The sequence below is a fragment of the Pelodiscus sinensis genome, chromosome 2, assembly GCF_049634645.1.
Source record: "Pelodiscus sinensis isolate JC-2024 chromosome 2, ASM4963464v1, whole genome shotgun sequence".
NCBI classification, from domain to species: Eukaryota; Metazoa; Chordata; order Testudines; family Trionychidae; genus Pelodiscus; species Pelodiscus sinensis.
This window is the reverse complement of record NC_134712.1, coordinates 767,574-790,185: the sequence shown is the minus strand read 5'-3', so window position 1 is coordinate 790,185 and position 22,612 is coordinate 767,574. Positions and strand designations below refer to the sequence as shown.

Sequence of the window (22,612 nt, the reverse complement as noted above, 5' to 3'; positions counted from 1 at the left end):
CACTCAAAGATGATAAAGTCATTTCAGAGAAGCTAAATGAATTCTTTGCTTCCCTCTTTATGACTGAGGGTATTGGGGAGATTCCCAAACCTGGGCCATTCTTTTTAGGTGACAAATTTGAGGAATTGTCCCAGATTGTGGTGTCATTAGAACATAAGAATGGCCCTACTGGATCAGACCAATGGTCCAGCTAGCCCAGCATCCTATCTTGCCAACAGTGGCCAATATCAGGTGCCCCAGAAGGAGGGAACACAACAGGTAATCCTCATGTGATCCCTCCCCTGTCACTCACCTCCAGAGAAACAGAGGCTTGGGACACCATTCCTACCCATCCTGGCTAATAGCCACTGATGGACCTAACCCCCATGAATCTATCTAGCTCTTTTTTGAACCCTGTTAAAGCCCTAGCCTTCACCACATCCTCTGGCAAGGAGTTCCAGATGTTGACTGTGTGCTGAGTGAAGAAAAACTTCCTTTTGTTTGTTTTAAACCTGCTGTCAATTAATTTTATTTGGTGAACCCAAGTTCTTATATTACGGGAATAAGTAAATAACTTTTCTTTATTCACTTCTTCCATACCAGTCATGATTTTATAGACCTCTATCATATCCCTCCTTAGTCTCCTTGGGCCACACTGAAAGGGGCAGGCCTTAGGTGGAAGGGGCAGGGCCAGGACACTTCCGTGCTTCAGAGTCTGTGGGCAGGGAAGCACGGAAGTGTCCTGGCCCTGCCCCTTCCACCTGCGGCCAGCCCCTTTCAGTGTGGCTCAGGGCCACTTAAAAATTTCTGAAGTGGCTCCCGGTCAAAAATTATTGCCCACCCCAGATATAGATAGATAGATGGATATTAAATGTTATGGAAGAAAGAATACTAAAACAACCCTTTCCCAGTCACAAATAATAGAAGGAGCTGTTAAATCAGAACTTTAACCCAAGCATCCTTATTATTATGGCTGACCCTAAGTGCCAATGTACTGTATCATGTCATCAGTTACAGGTAAATAAAAAGACATCTTCCCCCCCCCCCCATGCACATACCTGCATAGTTTGAAGAATAAGCTGTTTTTCTTAGAGATCTATGCTGCACTGCTTCTCAACACCAGCAATAAATGGTGGTAGGAATGGTTTCCTTCCTGTTCTCAAGGTTGGCAGAACTTGACCTGCCACAGATGAACTGTTAATAGTACTTTGCAATGACTAGAGAGATGGTGGCTGCCGGAGTTGGAGCTGGGGCTGTGGTGTGGCTACTCTGGGGCTGGGGCCATGGTGCATGGTCCCTGTATGGTGAATCTGTTATAATATGAGGGATTCTGATTATTGTTTCATACATCTTTCCTGTGATGTTGTACTGCTTTCTTTCCTCTTGGATGTTCCTTCATCATCAACAGGAACTGTATCACATTCCATGCTGACTAAAACTCACTCCTAAAGTTTTAAAAAATAGAGGTAAGGGAAAATTCGCAGGGAGTAACATACAAAACTTCTACTGTAGTTTGCTCATGTAGAGCTGGTCAAAAAATGCTGAAAATGTCAGTGGGGGAAAATCGTAATTGTAAAAAAAATGTTTTTTGTTTTTTAAGGAACGTAAACATTTTTCATAGAAAAGGTTTGTTTTGTCAAAGGCCCAGTTTTCCTTCAGAAATTGTCAATTAGCCCTGGTAAAGAACACTTTTAATTTGTATGGTGACACCCAGGCTGTGTTGTCCATTTCCCCTATTCCAGTCTTGCTACCATTTGTGATTTTTATTATAAGACTTGCATTACTTTTCTTAAAGCCTCACTGGAAGCAAGAGTTTGTATCACAATGTCTGCTTTCACCTTTTTAAAAAAGTGTATTTGTAGTTCTCACAGTTGCAGTTGAAAACTAGAAAATATGAAGCAGGTGCACCCTAGAGGCTCAGACACCAGATGGCAAATTTATTTTTTTCTTGTTTGAGTAATGAATTGTATGTCATCATATTAGACTATGGCAATTGCTTTGAGAAAAGTTGCAGTGCAAAACCAAGACAGACACACTTTAAACAAATGAGGGGCAGTGACATTAATAGACCCAGATTTCTTGAAAATGCTGACAAATGTCAAATACCAGAGCACAGAGGGCTCATCTAGATTACGTTAAAGTGTTGTAAGGGAATGTGCAAATTCTGTGGGAATTTGCATATTTTCTTCCGATCTCACTTTCGAAAGCAGAGTCAAGACGCGTTTTTTTTCAGCAACCCTCCCTTTTTTGAAAAGCTGCTTTTCCTCAAAAAATGCTCTGCTTTCGAAAGCGAGATCAGAAGAAGATATGCAAATTCCCACAGAATTTGCATATGCCCTTTTGACACTTTAGCGTAGTCTAGATGAGCCCTGAGCCATAAAAAAAACACTGCTCCTTTACTTAGTCTTTTTGATGAACATATGATCTATGAATACAATGATAACTCTACATAAGAACAGGCATACTGGGTCAGACCAAAGGTCCATCTAGCCCAGAATCCTGTCTTCTGACAGTGGCCAAAGGCATATGCCCCAGAGCAAGTGAACAGAAGCAGGTAATCATTTAGGGATCCCTCTGTGCATTTCTAGCCCTTAACAAACAAGGGCTAGGGACACCTTTCTTACCCTTCCTGGCTAATAAGTGTTGATGGACCTAACCTTCTTGAATTTATCTAGTTCTTGCGGTGCAAGCAATGGAAGCCTGGGCAACACCAGCATTACTCACCCTCCAAGCAGCCCCCGTACTCTGGGCAGAGCACAGTTCAGATGTGGGGGTGCAATTCTGGCCTTGTCTAACCCGATTGGGCAACTAGAAACCCCCATCCCCAGGTGCACAGCACTAGCCCCCTGTCTTTGGAGCCCCACTCCTGCAGCCAAGACCCCTTGAGGTGTCTCAGTCTCCAAGCAGGCACTGCATCCCTCTACCCACCGCAGAAGAAGCTTGCCAGCCTGGGCCTCACCTGCCTGTTGACTCACCCAGAAGATGAGGTTGAGGAAGACCAGGACAGTTTTGAAGGAGGTGATCCTGCATTGCCCCATAGCTCTGGCTCCTATGTTCTGCCATTGCCAATGCTCTGCTGCTGTCCACAGCTTTTTCGTCTGGGGCTGCAGGAGGAGGAGCTGCTGCCCACGATGGAGCTCAGCTCTGGCAGTGGCTGGGGCCATCAGAGAAGCCACCATCCGCCATGAGGCCTGCAGCTCCAGCCCTGGGGAAGAGATGAAGCTAGGGCCAGGGCCATGTGGTGGCTGCCCAGCTGCTCCTGAGGCAGGCCAGCCACCTACCACATAGCCCTGCTCTAAAACAACTGAGCAGCCACTGTGTGGCTCTGCTGACAAGGTGGGCTGGCCTCAAATTTTTGGTGCGCGCCTGCGCAGGTGCACTTAGAGGGAACACTGGTGGCTACTGTTGACTTTGAGAGTGATGCACTGTGAGTAGCTATCCCACAGTGTCTGTGACCCTTTGCATTCTATATTATGTTTCCAGTGGACACTGGGACCAAAACTGTGCAGTGGATGGTTCTGGGTGCATGTCATCAGTGTCCCATAATGCACTCATTTCTTTCTCTCCTCCCCCCGCCCCCACACACACACACTTAAAACCAACAGCAAACAGTCTTTTCACATCCTTTTTTCACTTGGTTATTTGCATAGATGCCATAGCAGTGCAAGCGTGGATCCCGTTGAGCATCAAAGCATGATGATGATTATATTAACCTTGGTGCGCCTAATGCTGGAGTATATCCAGGGGTGGCCCGTGAGCCTAGGCGTGATAGGCAGTTGCCTAGGGCGCCGCTGCCCTGGGCGCCCGATGATGACGTCATGGGGCACTGGGGGTGCCCCATGATGACGTCATGACCATTGACGGCCGTGCAGGCGGGGTAGCGATTGCGCCGCCCCGTCTAGGGAGCCAGCTGCTTCAGCCGGCCTTGGGCCGCTCCTGGGTATATCCAGAGCCCGCTGTAATGAGGAAGAATTTCAGGAGGCCATGAACATACTCTTCTGTAAAGCACTTGAATTGAGCAACTTGCAAATGCTGCCAGCATTTGTTCTTATTGATGCAGTGGAATGCTGTTTCTTGTGCCATCAGACAAACATAGACTGGTGGGACCACGTTGTTATGCAGGTATGGGACGATTAGCAGTGGCTGCAAAACTTTCGCATGCATAAAGCCACTTTCATGGAAGTTTACGAATTGCTTTCCCTACCCTGAAGTGCATGAATACAAGAATGAGACCTGCTCTGACAGTGGAGAAGTAAGTGACAGTTGCCCTGTGGAAGCTTGCAACGCCAGACAGCTACCAGTTGCTTGGGAATTAATTCAGAGTGGGGGCTGTTTTGATCCAAGTAGCCAAGGCAATTAATACCCTTCTGTTACGGAGGGTAGTGACTCAGGGAAACCTCCACGTTTTCCAATCTGTGGTTGGGTAATTTATGGAATGCACATGTCCATCTTGGTATCCAACCACCTTTCCAAGAAGTACATAAGCCACAAGGGATACTTCTTGATGATGCTACAAGGGCTTGTGGATCACAAAGGCCTTTTCAGCTACATCAGCATGGGATGGTCGGGAAGGGTGCCTGACGCATGCATCTTTAGGAACTCCTGCCTCTTCAGCAAGCTGGAACTTTTTTTCCAGACTAAAAAAATTACCAGTGTAGATGTTGAAATGCCAATAGTGATCCTTGGTGACTCAGTTTACCCTTTGCTCCAGTGGTGCATGAAGCTATACTCAGGAAGTCTGGACTACAGCAAGGAACAGTTCAACTATAGGCTGAGTAAGAGCAGATTGGTGGTAGAACGTCTTTTTGAGCGTTTAATGGGGAGGTTCTCTAGTCCACTTAGGGTAGAGCAGTGCAAATGCAAAATTCCCATTTTGGTGGCAGCCTGCTGTGTACTCCATAACATTTGTGAGAGTAAAGGGGAAAGTTATCTGCCCTGGTGAAATGCCGAGGCACAGTGTCTAGCCATTGATTTTGAGCAGCCAGACACCAGTGCAATAAGGAGAGCAGAATGCACCTGATCATGACAGCAAGGGGCAGGGAAAATAGAGGCTTTGACATGAGTTGTTCTCAGCAAGTTGCCCCTGCTTGTCTGTAACCTCCTATCCCTTCAACGTAAGCTATAAAGAGACGGTTGTTCAAAAATCATGTGTTTTTATTTAGGGAACACAGCAGGGACAGAAAAGGAGTCCGGGGTGGGATCATAGAATCATAGAATAATAGGACTGGAAGGGACCTCGAGAGGTCATCGAGTCCAGCCCCCCGCCCTCAAGGCAGGATCAAGCTCCGTCTACACCATCCCTGACAGATGTCTATCTAACCTGTTCTTAAATATCTCCAGAGAGGGAGATTCCACCACCTCCCTTGGCAATTTATTCCAATATTTGACCACCCTGACAGTTAGGAATTTTTTCCTAATGTCCAATCTAAACCTCCCCTGCTGCACTTTAAGCCCATTACTCCTTGTCCTGTCCTCAGAAACCAAGAGGAACAATTTTTCTCCTTCCTCCTTGTGACACCCTTTTAGATATTTGAAAACCGCTATCATGTCCCCCCTTAATCTTCTTTTTTTCAAACTAAACAAGCCCAGTTCATGAAGCCTGGCTTCATAGGTCATGTTCTCTAAACCTTTAATCATTCTTGTCGCTCTTCTCTGTACCCTTTCCAATTTCTCCACATCTTTCTTGAAATGTGGCGCCCAGAACTGGACACAGTACTCCAGTTGAGGCCTAACTAGTGCAGAGTAGAGCGGCAGAATGACTTCACGAGTTTTGCTTACAACACACCTGTTGATACAACCTAGAATCATATTTGCTTTTTTTGCAACAGCATCACACTGTTGGCTCATATTCAACTTGTGGTCCACTATGACCCCTAGATCCCTTTCCGCCATGCTCCTTCCTAGACAGTCGCTTCCCATCTTGTATGTATGGAACTGATTGTTCCTTCCTAAGTGGAGCACTTTGCATTTCTCCTTATTAAACCTCATCCTGTTTACCTCTGACCATTTCTCTAACTTGCTAAGGTCATTTTGAATTATGTCCCTATCCTCCAAAGAAGTTGCAACCCCACCCAGTTTGGTATCATCTGCAAACTTAATAAGCGTACTCTCTATCCCAATATCTACATCATTGATGAAGATATTGAACAGTACGGGTCCCAAAACAGACCCTTGAGGAACTCCACTTGTTATCCCTTTCCAGCAGGATTTAGAACCGTTAACAACAACTCTCTGACTACGGTTATCCAGCCAATTATGCACCCACCTTATCGTGGCCCTATCTAAGTTATATTTGCCTAGTTTATCAATAAGAATATCATGCGAGACCGTATCAAATGCCTTACTAAAGTCTAGGTATATGACATCCACCGCTTCTCCCTTATCCACAAGGCTTGTTATCTTATCAAAGAAAGCTATCAGATTAGTTTGGCATGACTTGTTCTTCACAAACCCATGCTGGCTATTCCGTATCACTTTATTACCTTCCAAGTGTTTGCATATGATTTCCTTAATTACCTGCTCCATTATCTTCCCTGGGACAGACGTTAAACTGACCGGTCTGTAGTTTCCTGGGTTGTTCTTATTCCCCTTTTTATAGATGGGCACAATATTTGCCCTTTTCCAGTCTTCTGGAATTTCCCCTGTCTGCCATGATTTTTCAAAGATCATAGCTAAAGGCTCAGATACCTCCTCTATCAGCTCCTTGAGTATCCTGGGATGCATTTCATCAGGACCTGGTGACTTGCTGACATCTAACTTTCCTACGTGATTTTTAACTTATTCTTTGTGTATCCTATCTTCTAAACTTACCCTCTCTCTGCTTGTATTCACTACGTTAGGCACACCTAGGGATGTTCAGGGGTATGTGTGTGATCAGTTCTGAGGACAGCCTTTTGCTTCGTGAGGCATCCCTGGGGGTTGAGTGTGAGGCTGCCCTTGATTTCCCCTTCCTCTTTCCCCCGCTGTGTTCCAGGGTTCCTGAGAGAGGAGGCTATGGAACTTGGTGAGGAGGGAATGTTGGTCTACAAGTGCTGGATGGGGTACCTGTTCAGGTAGGTATCCTGGAAAGCTGCCATCTGGTCGATCACAACTACCATGGATGACAAGACTGTCTCCTGGTGCTTCACTTCCTGTTCCTGCATACTATCCTTTCCTTGCGCTCCACTTGTATCTCCTCCAACAGCTTATTCCTCCACTCTCTTATGTGCTCCCTGTTCAAGTTGGTAGATTGAATTCGCTGTTTGAACATCTCTTCCCTAGTCCATTTTTCCTGCCGGTTTGTGCTAGGTGAACAGCTAGCAGAGGCTGGGGAGTGCACAGCAGGTTCACTGCTGTTCCTGCTGTGATGAAAAATGAAGGGCAGAATTTACAGTAGATACATTGTAGAGCATAAAATCTAATCTATTAGAATTAAAGGAAGGTCCGTCTAAAGACAATAGAGATATGTTATGTACAAGGCTACTGTTACAATTTTAAGCAGCGCTATGTGGCAGGTACACCTCAGAGCTTTTAGGGGGGCAGCTTGACATAGTTTGGTGGCAGGCATAGTAACAGACAGCCTGGGGCATGAGCCTGCTGTCAGGAGAGGAGAGGGAGTCCAGGCATGTTTGCAGAACAGGGCAGGGCATCACATGGTGTCCATTTGCAACTTTCCCTTCCCACTGGAGTGGATGGGGGGGAGGGATGTGAGCCTGGCGGCAGGGTAGGGCAGAACATGGGGCTCAAGCCATGCTCCATTGGGAATGAGCAAACAGGCACAAAATGAGCTCTCACTAGCTACAGGAATAAAGGGAAACAAGAAGACTTTTTATAAATACATTACAAGCAAAAGGAAGACCAAGGACAGGGTAGGCCCACTAGTCAGTGAGGAGGGAGAAACAGTAACAGGAAACTTGGAAATGGCAGAGATGCTTAATGTCTTCTTTATTTTGGTCTTCACGGAGAAGTCTGAAGGAATGCCTAACAGTGAATGCTAGTGGGAAGGGGGTAGGTTTAGAAGATAAAATAAAAAAAAGAACAAGTTAAAAATCACCTAGAAAAGTTAGATGCCTGCAAGTCATCAGGGCCTGATTAAATGTATCCTAGAATACTCAAGGAGCTGATAGAGGAGATATCTGAGCCTCTAGCTATCATCTTTGGAAAATCATGAGAGACAGGAGAGATTCCAGAAGACTGGAAAAGAGCAAATATAGTGCCCATTTATAAAAAGGGAAATAAGAACAACCCAGGAACCTACAGACCAGTTAGTTTAATGAAGCCCGGGAAATTCAAATCCCGGGCTTCATTTGCAATTGCGGTATGCCTACATAACCCCGCTAGTTCGAACTAGCAGGGTAGTGTAGACATACCCTTAGAGTTCTTTGAAGGGGTTAACAAACATGCAGAGAAGGGGGATCCAGTAGATATAGTATACTTAGATTTTCAGAAAGCCTTTGACAAGGTACCTCACCAAAGGCTCTTGTGTAAATTACATGGCCATGGGATAAGAGGGAAGGTCCTTTCTTGGATTGAGAACTGGTTAAAAGACAGGAAACAAAGGGTAGGAATAAATGGTAAATTTTCAGAATGGAGAGGGGTAACTAGTGGTGTCCCCCAAGGGTCACTCCTGGGACCAATCCTTTTCAACTTATTCATAAATGATCTGGAGAAAGGGGTAAGCAGTGAGGTGGTAAAGTTTGCGGATGATTCAAAACTGTTTAGGATAGTCAAGACAGAAGCAGACTGTGAGGGACTCCAAAAAGATCTCACCAAACTGAGTGATTGGGCAACAAAATGGCAAATGAAATTTAATGTGGATAAGTGTAAAGTAATGCACATCGGGGAAAAAATAACCCCAACTATAGGTACAGTATGATGGGGGCTAATTTGGCTATGACAAATCAGGAAAGAGATCTTGGAGTTATCGTGGATAGTTCTCTGAAAACTTCCACACAGTGTACAGCAGCGGTCAAAAAGGCAAATAGGATGGTAGGAATTATTATAAGAAAAGGATAGAAAATAAGACCCAGAATATCTTACTGCCCCTGTATAAAACTATGGTACGTCCATATCTTGAATACTGTGTACAGATGTGGTCTCCTCACCTCAAAAAAGATATTTTGGCCTTGGAAAGGGTTCAGAAAAGGGCAACTAAAATGATTAGGGGTTTGGAACGGGTCCCATATGAGGAGAGGTTAAAGCGACTGGGACTCTTCAGTTTAGGAAAGAGGAGACTGAGGGGGGATATGATAGAGGTCTATAAAATCATGAGCGGTGTGGAGAGGGCGGATAAAGACAAGTTATTTATTAGTTCCCATAATAGAAGAACTAGAGGACACCAAATGAAATTAATGTGTAGCAGGTTTTTAACTAATAAAAGAAAGTTCTTCTTCACACAGCGTGTAGTCAACCTGTGGAACTCCTTGCCAGAGGAGGCTGTGAAGGCTAGAACTATAACAGAGTTTAAAGAGAAGCTAGATAATTTCATGGAGGTTAGGTCCAGTAAAGGCTATTAGCCAGGGGATAGAATTGTTGTCCTTGGCCTCTGTTTGTCAGAGGCTGGAGAAGGATGGCAGGAGACAAATCGCTTGATAATTGTCTTTAGTCCACTCTCTCTGGGGCACCTGGTGCTGGCCAATGTCGGCAGACAGGATACTGGGCTAGATGGACCTTTGGTCTGACCCAGTACGGCCGTTCTTATGTTCTTATGTTCTTAATCTGGAGGATAGGGTCATAATTAAAAATGATCTGGACAAATTGGATCAATGGTCTGAGGTAAACAGGATGAGCTGTTTGTTGAAGGACTGTGTGCCGTGGCCGGCAGTTGAAAGCTGTGAGCTTCTTAACGAGGATTTGAAATCTAGAACCCTCTGTTCATTGGTCGAACCTTAGCCAGGGGGTAGGGCTATCAGGAAGGCCAGGGCATTATAAAGCCCGTGACAAAGCAACCAGGGGCAGCTAACAGGGAGTTTCGAGAGGGAGTTCCGAAGGAGAATTAGAGGGGGGTGAGGTACACTTGCCATTCTTTAAAACTTTTAAATTAAACTAAAACCAAAACTTCCTGATTTAAATAAAAACCCTGTCAATAACCTAAGTAGCTGTAGGAGAGAATGCTGGCAGAAGCCCAGCAGCAGAATAGGGGCTATCCTGTTTATTGCACACAATGTAGCATGTATGATTTCCTGCCCTGTGGGTGGGTGGCATATGTGTGCATTCGGTGCAAGGAGCTCCTGGTCCTCAGAGACCACGTATGGACTCTGCAGGCCAGGGTGGCTGAACTGAAGTAGCTAAGAGAGGCCAAGAGTTACGTAGCTGAGGCTTTCCGGGACACTGTAGAATTGTCCCACCCCCCAGTCAGACAGCCCCTGTGCTGTTAAGGAGAATGAAAGGCTCGGAAGGAGAATATTCACCTGGAGCAGAGGGAAATGATTCCATAGTTGGGAACCTCCTTCCAGAGGATGTTGTGGTATCTTCTGGCACTGATAGTGACTATGAAATGCTATCAAATTAAAAAACTCAATAATAGTGGGGGATTTCAACTATCCCCATATTGACTGGGTACATGTCACCTGAGGACGGGATGCAGAGATAAAATTTCTTGGTACCTTAAATGACTGCTTTTTGGAGCAACTGGTTCTGGAACCCACAAAGGGGGAGGCTATTCTTGAGTTAGTCCTAAATGGAGCACAGGATCGGGTTCAAGAGGTAAATATAACTGGACTGCTTGGAAATAGTGACCGTAATGTAATAAAATTTACCATCACTGTGGTGGGAAAAACACCTCAGAAACCTAACACTGTGGCATTTAATTTCAGAAAGGGGAACTACACAAACATGAGGCAGTTAGTTAAATGGAAATTAAAAGGCACAGTGACAAAAGTAAAATCTCTTCAACCTGCATGGAAACTTTTCAAAGACACCATAATAGAGGCCCAACTTAAATGTATACCCCAAATTAAAAAACACAATAAGAGAACCAAAAAGTGCCACAATGGCTTAACAGCCAGGTAAAAGAAGCAGTGACAGATAAAAAGATATCTTTTAAAAAGTGGAAGTCATATCCTAGTGAGGAAAATAGAAAATAGAAAGGACCATAAACATTATCAAATTAAGTATAAAAAATATAATAAGAAAAGCCAAACAGGAGTTTGAAGAACAGCTAGCCAAAACCCCCCAAAATAATAGTAAAATATTTAAGTACATCAGAAGCAGAAAGCCGACTCAATAACCAGTGGGGCCCTTGGACGATCGAGATGCTAAAGAAGCCCTCAAAGATGATAAAGTCATAGCATTGAAGCTAAACGAATTCTTTGCTTCAGTCTTCACTGCTGAATATATTGGGGAGATTCACAAACTTGAACCATTCTTTTTAGGTGACAAATGTGAGGAATTATCCCAGATTGAGGTCATTAGAGGAGGTTTTGGAACAAATTGGATGGTGTTGCTTGTATATGGTCAACCACCTGCACGTGCATTAATGTGATATATGCCATCAAGTGCCTGCAATGCCCCTCTGCCATGTTGTGACCAAGATTAGTGGTCACTTCTGAAAATGTTGGCCTTAACTTCTGTATGTCTCAGTTCAACATCAGTAAAACTGGAATAATAGTATCACTCACTTCATATCAGTGTTGTGCAAATGAATTCTCTGATGCTTCTGAGGTACTCCTAGGCTGTGTCTACACTGGCCACTTATTTAGGAAAATCAGCTGCTTTTCCGGAATAACTAGCCAGCTGTCTACACTGGCCCCTTGAATTTCCGGAAAAGCACTGACGATCTTCTGTAAGAAATCAGCCGCTTTTCCGGAAATACTATGCTGCTCCCGTTCGGAAAACTGTTCCGGAAAAGGGCCAGTGTAGACAGCACAGTAATGTTTTCTGTAAAAAAGCCCCGATCGCGAAAATGATGATTGGGGCTTTTTTGCGGAAAAGCGCATCTACATTGGCACGGACGCTTTTATGGAAAAAGTGCTTTTCTGGAAAAGCATCCTGCCAATGTAGGCATGCTTTTTCCGGAAATACTCATAATGTAAAACTGTTCCGTTTTAAGCATTTCCGGAAAAGGGTGCCAGTGTAGACGTAGCCCTATTGTAATGATGAGCACTATAGAAAAGAAGTAATTCTGTCTTCATTGCAGAGTTCAGAATGTGAACAGTATTATTTGTTCCATAAAAATACATCTGTATTTTCACAGAGGCACAATGAAAGGAATAACCTCCTGATCTTTATTTTGGACCATATTCTAATGCACAGGGCTCAACAAATTATACAATCTACTCACCCGTGGCGAGTAGATTTCAGCCGCATGCCCCAGTCATCCGCGGTGCACGCATGCGCAATGCGGCTCTTGTGCATGCGCAGTACAGGGCTGGCGAGTGGTTTTCGCCGACGTTTGTCATGCCCTGCTTATGTATAATATTAGGTTATTATCTCCCTTCACTGGATTTGTATGTGAAGTCACTTAACTCTGACAAGTGGGTTTTATTTCCCTGCAGGAATTTGGAGAACATCCAAATATCATCAAGCTGCTTAATGTCATCCGGGCTCAGAATGACAAGGATATTTACCTGGTTTTTGAATCTATGGGTGAGACTCACCACTGCTTGAGCTATTTACATTCTTTCTCTAAAGAGTGAATTTTATTCACTGCCTTGAAAGTAGCAAAATATCAAGATTAATGTAATGAGATAAATGTGAATGTTGATGTAGGTAGAGTGAATCCGTGAATGTGGTGAAGTTAGTAGGGAAGCAATTGCATAGGAAGGGGGCAATGGAAGACAAAATGGGAGGGATGAAGTGCTAAAGAAAGGAAGTGAATGGGTGCCCGGGAGCAATTTTGGGGTAATGAGGTGATAGTGGGTCAATAAAACAATTTAAGAGGAGAAATGAATGTGTGATTATATATCAAAGGAGAAAATGTTGATTGAGTGCATATAACGTAGGATGCGAATGAAACAATAAATCCCATTGTAATTTTTAAGGTTATGTATACACTGCAAAGTTTTATAAAAGCACTCATATTAAATTGCTGTTGCCTGTCCACACTGTAAGTACATCCACATTAGCAGCTCTTGCAATAACAAGGGCTGTGTCTAGATTGCACCCCTTTTCCGTAAAAGGGATGCAAATTAGACACAGCGCAATTGCAAATGAAGCAGGGATTTAAATCTTCCCCGCTTCATTTGCATAAACATGGCTGCTGCTTTTTTCTGGCTCAGGGCTTTGCCGGCAAAAAGCGCCAGTCTAGACAGGGATCTTTCGGAAAATAAAGCCTTTTCCGAAAGATCCCTTCTTCCTGATTTTAAGAGGAATAAGGGATCTTTCGGAAAAGGCTTTATTTTCCGAAAGATCCCCGTCTAGACTGGCGCTTTTTGCCGGCAAAGCCCTGAGCCGGAAAAGAGCGGCAGCCATGTTTATGCAAATGAAGCGGGGAATATTTAAATCCCCGCTTCATTTGCAATTGTGCTGTGTCTAATTTGCATCCCTTTTACGGAAAAGGGGTGCAATCTAGACACAGCCAAAGAGTACAGTGCATTGTGGTAAATATCCCAGTGTGCAGCTGGCTGCAAGATATTTTGGAAAGGGTTTACAATGAATACCTTGTTGGGCAGGCACAATGTCATATAATGCAGATTTCCTAATTCCATTGCTTAATGGTCATCCTATTAGATTGCCAGCTGCTTTTCAACTGAAGAGGGGGAGAGCATGTGTGACAGGAAGTATGTGTGTATATGGAGAAGGGAAAGAGTGTGTTTTGGGGAACAGTGAATATGACCGCATACTGTCTTGTAAGTACAGACAGAAGTAGAATCATAGAATGATAGAATAATAGAACTGGAAGGGACCTCGAGAGGTCATCGAGTCCAGCCCCCCGCCCTCAAGGCAGGACCAAGCTCCATCTACACCATCCCTGACAGATGTCTATCTAACCTGTTCTTAAATATCTCCAGAGAGGGAGATTCCACCACCTCCCTTGGCAATTTATTCCAATGTTTGACCACCCTGACAGTTAGGAATTTTTTCCTAATGTCCAATCTAAACCTCCCCTGCTGCACTTTAAGCCCATTACTCCTTGTCCTGTCCTCAGAAACCAAGAGGAACAAATTTTCTCCTTCCTCCTTCCTAGTAGGAAGCAACCAGTCCTAAGGCAGGGGAAGGAGGAAACCCTGACTGCACAGAATCTCTCTCACACTCACGTGCCTGCCTTGGTGTTCAAAATCATGAGCCTTCCACATTAACGATTTTCTTTGTGTCCTTGAGATCAGCACAGCATGCAATGGCTATCTGAAACGGTGTTTTGAGAGGGGAGTGGTGCATGGCTCCAGGGAAGCCATTGGAGTTCAAAATAATGAGCAGAGTGGTCACTTTAGACATTGGGACACCTCTGGAGGCCAATTACAGTGCTGAATGCAACCAAGGTGTTTACACTGCCAATACAGCATTGGATGCTGTGCAAATAGTCTTATGACTATTGTCCAGGTATTTGCTTTTGCAATGCTGCAGCTGAAGTTTCAGTGCAAAAATTGGTTTGATTGAGGAGTGTACACTTCTGCAGTTTGAGCACAAAAAGGCAGCTTTTTCTGCAAAAACTTAGCAATGTAGACAATCCCTCAGTTACTGTCTAATCCTTGCTTCCACTGATGTATTTGTGCCTGCCCTCCATGAAGGCACTGCAGTCTCTCAGGAAATAGAGCTATAGCAATAAAACTTTTTCAACTGCTGTCTTGCTGAATTCCTGTTTAAAAATGAGGTAAAGAGCTATGAGTTTGGAGACTTGATGCCCTAATTTTGGGTCCCTTTCACTCTCAAACAGTACTTCTCTATTGTTCTGTTTTACAGAGACAGATTTACATGCTGTGATCAAGAAGGGGAATTTGCTGAAAGACATCCACAAGTGTTACATCCTTTATCAACTGCTGAAGGCCACCAAATTCATCCACTCAGGGAATGTCATTCACAGAGACCAGAAGGTACATTTGCACTCACTAGTCCTTACCTAAATGGAAAGATTTGTCCTCCATTAAGTGATATATGGAGGGGTGGTGAAGGGAATGATGAGAAAGATAATAATCATAGTATCAGTTAGTCCTTTAATGAGTCATGCATGCTTTTGTGTCATTTTCCTACTAACGCCCCAAAAAAGACTGTCCCTAGCAGGGAAGGTGCAGCCTGACATAAGGTTTTTTTTTAATTTCCTCCATCTCTGCCCTATACAGGGAATAAAGAAATTCTAATAGATATGTTTGTGTTTAACTACAGCCCTCAAATATCCTGCTGGATGCAGATTGCTTTATTAAGCTTTGTGATTTTGGACTGGCTCGCTCCCTATGTCAGATCCATGAGGACCAAGGCAGCCCTCCATTGACAGAGTATGTGGCAACACGCTGGTACCGAGCCCCTGAGATTTTACTTTCATCTCGTAGGTAATTGAAAGATTGGGAAACAGTTTGTGTGATGTCTCTGAGATGGGCTGTTCTGAGATGTTTTGGGAACCCAATGTTGGTGTTATTACACCCTTGAAACTCTATCAAGAAAACTTTTAACATATGAGGTAAAAATGTTATAGTCCACCTTTACCACAAACACCAGTGCATGCAATCTCCTGCCCCCATTTCATCTTCACACACAAAAAAATATACACCTGATCTCTCTCTGCACCGGTCTCTTGCCCACTGGACAGACCTGCGACTCAGCTCCCACCATTCACTTGATTTTCATCCAGTGCCTCCTCAGGTATGCCAAATTGATCTTTTATCTTTGTACCTTGACAAAATTTTGGAAGCTGCCTTAGTCCTTCTTTTCACATCTGACCTTAAGTGTTCCCCAATGGCAGGCTTTTCTTCTTATTGCCTGGATGCTCCACTTGAAAAATTGCCTCTTATGCTGTGGAGAGGCTTTGGGGCTTTGGTCTGTCAATTGTCTTAGTCAAGGAGAAGCCATGGAGCTGATAAGACTTTTTTTAATGCCATCTAGGATGGCATCCATTCCCTTCACTAGACCTGGGAATAAGGTTGCTGGAGTTGGGTGAAAGCTTCTTTTCACCCTAGGCACTGGTTGTGTGGTAGGAGAGCTTCAAGTTTAGCCTCAGTCAGTTTGAAGTGAGGACGAAACAAGTCTAGCCCAAAGGGGTGGAGGGAGAATCTAGAAGAGCTGCTGATGTTTACTTCCATTCATGTGCCACCAAGACCGTTATAGTTACTCTTCCATTTGCTATACTGCCGAATTGAGGCATAGTAATTGGCATTCCTTTTCTATGATGTGTGATGCCTTTGAATACACAGTTGAACGTTACAGCAGCCTTTCTTTGAAAACTCATGTCTAACAAGCTGCCCACTTTAATATTGCTCCATATGGTGATGGACTCAGTACAAAAACCTAGATAAGATTTCACGCCTCAGGCTCTCAATTAGCCTTTTTTGCTTCCAGGGCTTCTCCTTTCCACTACGATTCTGTGTTTAATATTACGTCTCACAATGTATATTAGCTGTGTTTGATCCATATTAATTTTCATTTTGCTATTTTTTGCAGATATTTCTTTCCATTGATATTTATTGCTCCTTCTAATTTAGTATGCTCTATGAATGTTAATAAATACTATCTTCCATGGGATTCATTTATAAAGTCATAGACTGCAATGCCAGAAGGGATTACACGAATCATTTAGTCTGACTTCGATGTAACACAGAAAAAAGAACTTCCCAAAATAACTCCTGTTTGAATTCTCCATCACTAATACTTTTCACATCAAGATTGAATTTCATTTAAAAAATATGCTCTAGTTCAATTTGATAATTGTTGATTACCCTCGCTGTTAAAAATTAATACCTTATTTTCAGCTTCAACTTCCCACCATTGATTCTTGTTACACTGTTGTTTGCTAGATTAAATAGCCCACTCTCAAATATTTATTTCCTATGTAGGTACTCACAGGCTGTGACCAATTCACACTTTAACCTTTTCTTCATTAAGCTAAGTTGAATTTCTTGAGTCTATTGCTGTAAGACATGTTTTCCAACCCTAGAACATAAGAACGGACATATTGGGCTAGACCAGGGGTTCTCAAACTTTGTGATACCGCGACCCCCCTCTAAGTTGCTCGTGATCCCCCTGGGGGGTTGGGATCCACAGTTTGAGAAATGCGGAGTTAGACCAATGGCCTTCAACTTTTTTACACCCAAATCACTTTTTAAATGTCAGGGCAAGCCAAGATCTACTCCATCCCTTCCCCAAAACCCTACCCCTTTCTTGAGACCCTGCCCTCTCCATTTCCCTCCTCTTCATCATTTGCTATCCCCAGCCCTTACTCTCACTGTGGTTGAGCCCGGAGGTGTGGGCTCTGGGGTGGGAATGAGGGATTTGGGTGTGGAAAGGGATGAGAGGTGCAAGCTCTGGGAGGGAATTTGGGTGCAGGAGGAGGAGGAGAAGGGGATGCTTGCTCAGGGAGGGGGCTCCAATCTGAAGAGTGTTGGGGTCAGGTGGAGGGTTGGGTGTGTCGAGCAAGCCACAGGCTTGTGGATGTGGGGGTGCAGCAGTTTGGGTTGGGAAGTATGAGGGGCTCAGGACACATATGCAGTGTGTGGATGGTGCGGAAGTACAGTGGCAGAAGACTGGGCTGTGGGGGTGCAGGAGTTTGGGGATGTGAAGTGTTCAGGACGGGGTTCAGGTGTATGATAGGCTCAGGGTTGGGATCTGTGGGGGTATAGGAGTGTTAAGATGCTGCGGCCAGATGGGGGCTTGGTCCCAATTGGGGGCTTATTAGCCAGGATTAGTTTTTAAATAAAAGGTTATGTCCAACACAATGTTTCAGCATTGTCTTTATTTATGGGAGAGACAGGGAACCTGTTTTGGTTCAGGGTCCACTGACCCACAGAAAAATCAGTCAGGGACCACGCAAGTGAGATCCAATCCAAAAAACAACCCCCCCACCAAGCTTCACTGATGTGGTCCCAACTGAGACGCCTCACTCCCCTGGCACTCCAGCCCCATGGTGGGGAGGAGGGGGTAGGGTAGGTAGGACTGAGGTTCAAGGTTTCCGGACAGATTAACTCTTCCAGGGTTCCAGGGTTAGTGGATTTTGTGGGCCCCTGTTACACTCTGAGGTGGGGCCAAAAATGAGGGATCTAGTGTGTGGAACAGGGCTGCAGGTGAGTGGGATAGGGATGGGGGTGCAGAATCTTGGTGGAAAATAGGGTGCAAGAGCTGAGAGTAGGTGTCTGGCCAGGAAGGAGAGGGCAAGAGCAGGGTGCTAATGGGAGTCAGGGCAATAGGCAGGGTGCTAGTGGGTGTCTGTCCAGGAGGCAGAGGCAGGGTGCAGGGTGGGGGGCTGGTCAGAGGACAGGCTGCTGGATGGGGGCCTGGCCAGGAGACAGGCTGCTGGATGGTGTCTGGGCAGGGGCCAAGGTGCTGGTGGGGGACTTGGCAGGTTGCTGGTGGGGGTTTGGGCAGGGAGCAGGGGCCAGAGTGCAGGTGGGGATCTGGCCAGGGGGAGGGGACAGGGACAGCTCAGCCAGTACCTGGGGGTCTCTAGGGACAAGGATCTCTGGGTAGTGCTGGATGAAGCCGCTCTAGATCTTGTGCTGTCATCTTAACCCTACCCTCCCCCCGCCTTCCCGGTGCACGGAGAAGAAAGAAGACAAGAAAGCATGCTCTTATCTTCCTTTCCTTCCCCATTTTGCCTTCCTTCCTTCCTTCCTTCCTTCCTTCCTTCCTTCCTGCGGTGTGTGTGTCCCGCACCTATATGCTGGAGGTGGTATCTCAGGAAGCACGCATGCTGTTGTTGGGAGGGGAGGAGCAGCGCGTGCTTCCTCAGAAGCCAGATCTGGCACGCAGCTGCAGGACCTTCCAGCCACGCTGTAGGAAGCTGGCGTTAGCTCCATTTTCGTAAGAGCATGTAGTGCCAGCGCGGGCTCCTCGTTGGGCTTACAGGGGAAGACTGGGGGACTGAGAACACCTCGCAATCAACTGTCCGTGTCCCCGCAATTGTCCAGTTGATCACGATTGACTGGTTGGTGATCACAGAGTTAGAGCAAAGGTCCATCTCTATCTTTAATCATTATTGTGATGTTCCTCTGAACCTCTCTAAATTACTGTCATTTGTCTTGAATTTTGGACACCAGAACTTGATCCAGTATTCCAGTAGTGGTTGCACCAGTGCCAAATACATAGGAGGAATGTACTCAAGAGCCCCAAGGTTTATATAAGTTCTTTTGGTTATTCTGTCATGTAACCCTTCTGCCAGGCCGAGTAAATAGCACGAACATCAGCGTTAAATTGGGAAAACACCCGTTAAATTGGGAAAACACCACAACTCGGATTTACAGGCCAAACATGAGCAAAGGCCCTCCCCCCAGCCATAAATCCACCAAAGTCCCAAAAGTCCAACACCCCAAAAGTTTCTGCCCCGGGTCAGTGCCGCCCCAGGGTTCAAAAGTTCACGCCCCAGGGTGAGGCAGGGTTTCACCATCCCAACCTGGAGGGGCGGGGATCGATACACCTTAGGTGGCCCGCCGATGGCTCCGCCTCTCCGCCCATGGCTCCACCTTTCCGCTGATGGCTCCGCCTCTCCGTGGGGCTGCCGTCTCGGTCCATGCCCCTGGCTGCCAGCTGGTTGCTCCTGCTGCTCCACTGGCTGTCTGCCACCCGCAGGTCGTCCCCGTCCTCCCTCTGCTGTCTGCCCTCCGCTCTGCTGTCTGCCCGCCCACACCTGCAGGTCATCTCCGCCCACACCTGCAGGTCATCTCCACCAGCTGCTCGCCTGCACTTGCTGGTTGTCCCTTGCAAGCTGCTCTGCTAGTAGCCCAGCAGCTTAGCACCAGGCTCCCCTCAGCAATGGTGAGTTCAGCTCCACCCGCAGTATAGCACGAGACTCCCCACAGCAGTTTCAGCTCAGAACAGAAGATCCTCAGCACTAGTGCTCCACTGGCCCACAGTGAAATTAACTCCATAGCTCACAACTAGACTCCTAATGGAAGCCAAATTAATTCTGATATTCCACAGTGGAGAGAGGAAGGGGTGTAATCAGTGTTGTTTAGGCCCTCAGACAAGGCCCCACCACCAGGTGCAAAAACCTATCCCTAGTCTCTTTCAATTTGACTGGGTTTGGAACCCATGCCCCTTGTCTAGTGAGTGTTACTTAGTTTATGGCGAATCCCTCTGTCATAAACACTTCCACCATTCCATTGTCCTTGATTCGCATAATCAGGGTAAAAACACTTTTATCCCCCCTGCCTCAATAACAGAGAGACTGGGGATCCCACAGTGGCCAAAGTGACCATTTGGGCTGCTGTGAGCACATAATAGACAGGGTGGGTGTGTCTATGCAAATTGGGATCAGCCCCTGAAGTCTCTTTGTACCACTTGCCACAGTTCACCACCAGATGTCAGGGTAGAGTTTACCCTGACCCCGCTTACAGTCATGTTGGAAACTTGTGTTCAGTTGATTATCTACCATGACCCCCCCCCCCACCACCATTTTAAAAGTCTGCTTTCCATGATAGAGTTTCTCATCTTGTAGATTCTTGTTCCTACATGTGTGCATATATACTTGGTCATATTAAAATACAAATGGTTTGTTTGCACTCTGCTTACATAAATAGGTCACTGACACCAAGGGTACGTCTAGACTACATGACTCCTGGGATGAGGCATACCTGGGAGGTTGACAAATGCCTTTTATGTCGACTGCGGAGCGTCCAGACTACCGCGCTGAGCCGACAAACAGCTGATTGGCTCAGCGCGGCAGCCATGTAAATTTAAATGAAGCGGCGATTATTTAAATCGACGCTTCATTTTCCTATGCCGGGTAGTCTAATCTACATGCCTCTGGCGACAGAGGCATGTAGTCTAGACGTACCCCAAGCGATTCAGATTGCTTTGTAATTTAAAATTACACTATATTTAACATCAATCCATGTGAGTCCTGAAAACTTGATATGCTGTCATACATAACAACACCCTGCTTACATGCCGCAAGCTAATTTTTAATCTATGTGGAGGCATGATATCCCTGGGAATTTGAATTAATTATTATAGTTAGATTTCATGAGACATACTATCAAATACTAAAATTATCACATCCACTGCAGTCCCTTTGTCCGCTAATTTTGTAATTATAACAACAAAAGGTTATTTTTATTTGGAAAGATTTGTTCTTCAGAGTCCTCCTGTGCCATCTTCAAGTGGTTCTTCCTTGTAATAGTTGATTATTTTTTATTAAGGTTAGAAGTTAAATGGCAGGCATGCTCATCTATTGTCTTCATTGTGCAAAAACTAAGAGTTTAAATCATTAAACATATATATTGGGTTAAGGAGTATGAATTTTACATCATTCTCTCCATTGTTTCCCTCACTCTGATTAAGTAATTTTAAATTTAAACCTTACATTTCACGAGGTTTATTCATTGACCACACCACATCAATTCCCAGAAACTTGTGTGTGTCTTTATTTTAAGTCATATGATGAGTATCCCAGGTTTTTATCATTTAATTACCATTTTCACCTTTAATTGTGTAACAAACTTCCTCTGATAATTATTTCAGATAGACCTTTACAAGATATCCTTCAGTTGGTTGCCACCTCCATATTATTCTTTTACATAGGCAATGTCCAGTTTGGCTGATGTATATAGCAGAGGGGCATTGCTGGCACATGATGGCGTATATTATATTGGTAGATGTGCAGGTGAATGCTGGTGTCGCTGGTGTAGATATGAGGGCAGAGTTGGCACCAAGCTTTGTTGCAGGGATTGGTTCCTGAGTTAGAGTTACTGTGGTGCGGTGTTTAGTTGCTGGTGAGAATTTGCTTCAGGTTGGTGGGTTGTCTGTGAGCAGGGACTGGCCTGCCTCCCAAGGCCTGTGAAAGTGAGGGATCATTGTCCTGAATGGATAGATCTACAACCCATCCCTGCAACAAACCTCGGTGCCAACTCTGCCTTCATATCTACACCAGTGACACCATCACAGGACCTAACCAGATCGGCCACACCATCACTGGTTCATTCACCTGCACATCTACCAATGTAATAAACTCCATCATGTGCCAGCAATGCCCCTCTGCTATATACATCGGCCAAACTGGACAGTCCCTACGTAAAAGAATAAATGGACAGAAATCAGATATTAGGAATGGCAATATACAAAAACCTGTAGGAGAACACTTCAATCTCCTTGGACACGCAGTAGCAGATTTAAAGGTAGCCATCCTGCAGCAAAAAAACTTCAAGACCACACTTCAAAGAGAAACTGCTGAGCTACAGTTCATCTGCAAATTTGACACCATCAGTTTAGAATTAAACAAAGATTGTGAATGGCTAGCCAAGTACAAAAGCTGTTTCTCTTCTCTTGGGCTACGTCTACATTGGCCCCTTTTCCGGAAGGGGCATGTTAATTTCAGAGGTCGTAATAGGGAAATCCGCGGGGGATTTAAATATCCCCCGCGGCATTTAAATAAAAATGTCCGCCGCTTTTTTCCGGCTTTTAGAAAAGCCGGAAAAGAGCATCTACCCTGGCCCCGATCCTCCAGAAAAAAAGCCCTTTTCCGGAGGATCTTATTCCTACTTTGAAGCCTACTTTGAAGTAGGAATAAGATCCTCTGGAAAAGGGCTTTTTTTCCGGAGGATCGGGGCCAGTGTAGACGCTCTTTTCCGGCTTTTCTAAA

The 22,612-nt window shown here is 45.0% G+C and overlaps 1 protein-coding gene across 4 annotated transcripts in view; it reads left to right on the top strand.

The window, feature by feature from the left end:
* The window catches only part of MAPK15 (mitogen-activated protein kinase 15), a 113,104-nt gene that overhangs the window by 9,960 nt on the left and 80,532 nt on the right, over positions 1-22,612 (top strand). For all 4 annotated transcript variants that reach the window (XR_012901151.1, XM_075919909.1, XM_075919908.1 and 1 more), the window contains 3 exons: positions 12,453-12,543; positions 14,797-14,927; positions 15,217-15,380. Coding sequence is in view for 3 of the 4 variants with exons in the window: in XM_075919909.1 (XP_075776024.1) it covers positions 12,453-12,543; positions 14,797-14,927; positions 15,217-15,380 (386 nt within the window). In the remaining variant the exon portion in view is untranslated. The remainder of the gene's footprint in view (positions 1-12,452; positions 12,544-14,796; positions 14,928-15,216; positions 15,381-22,612) is intronic.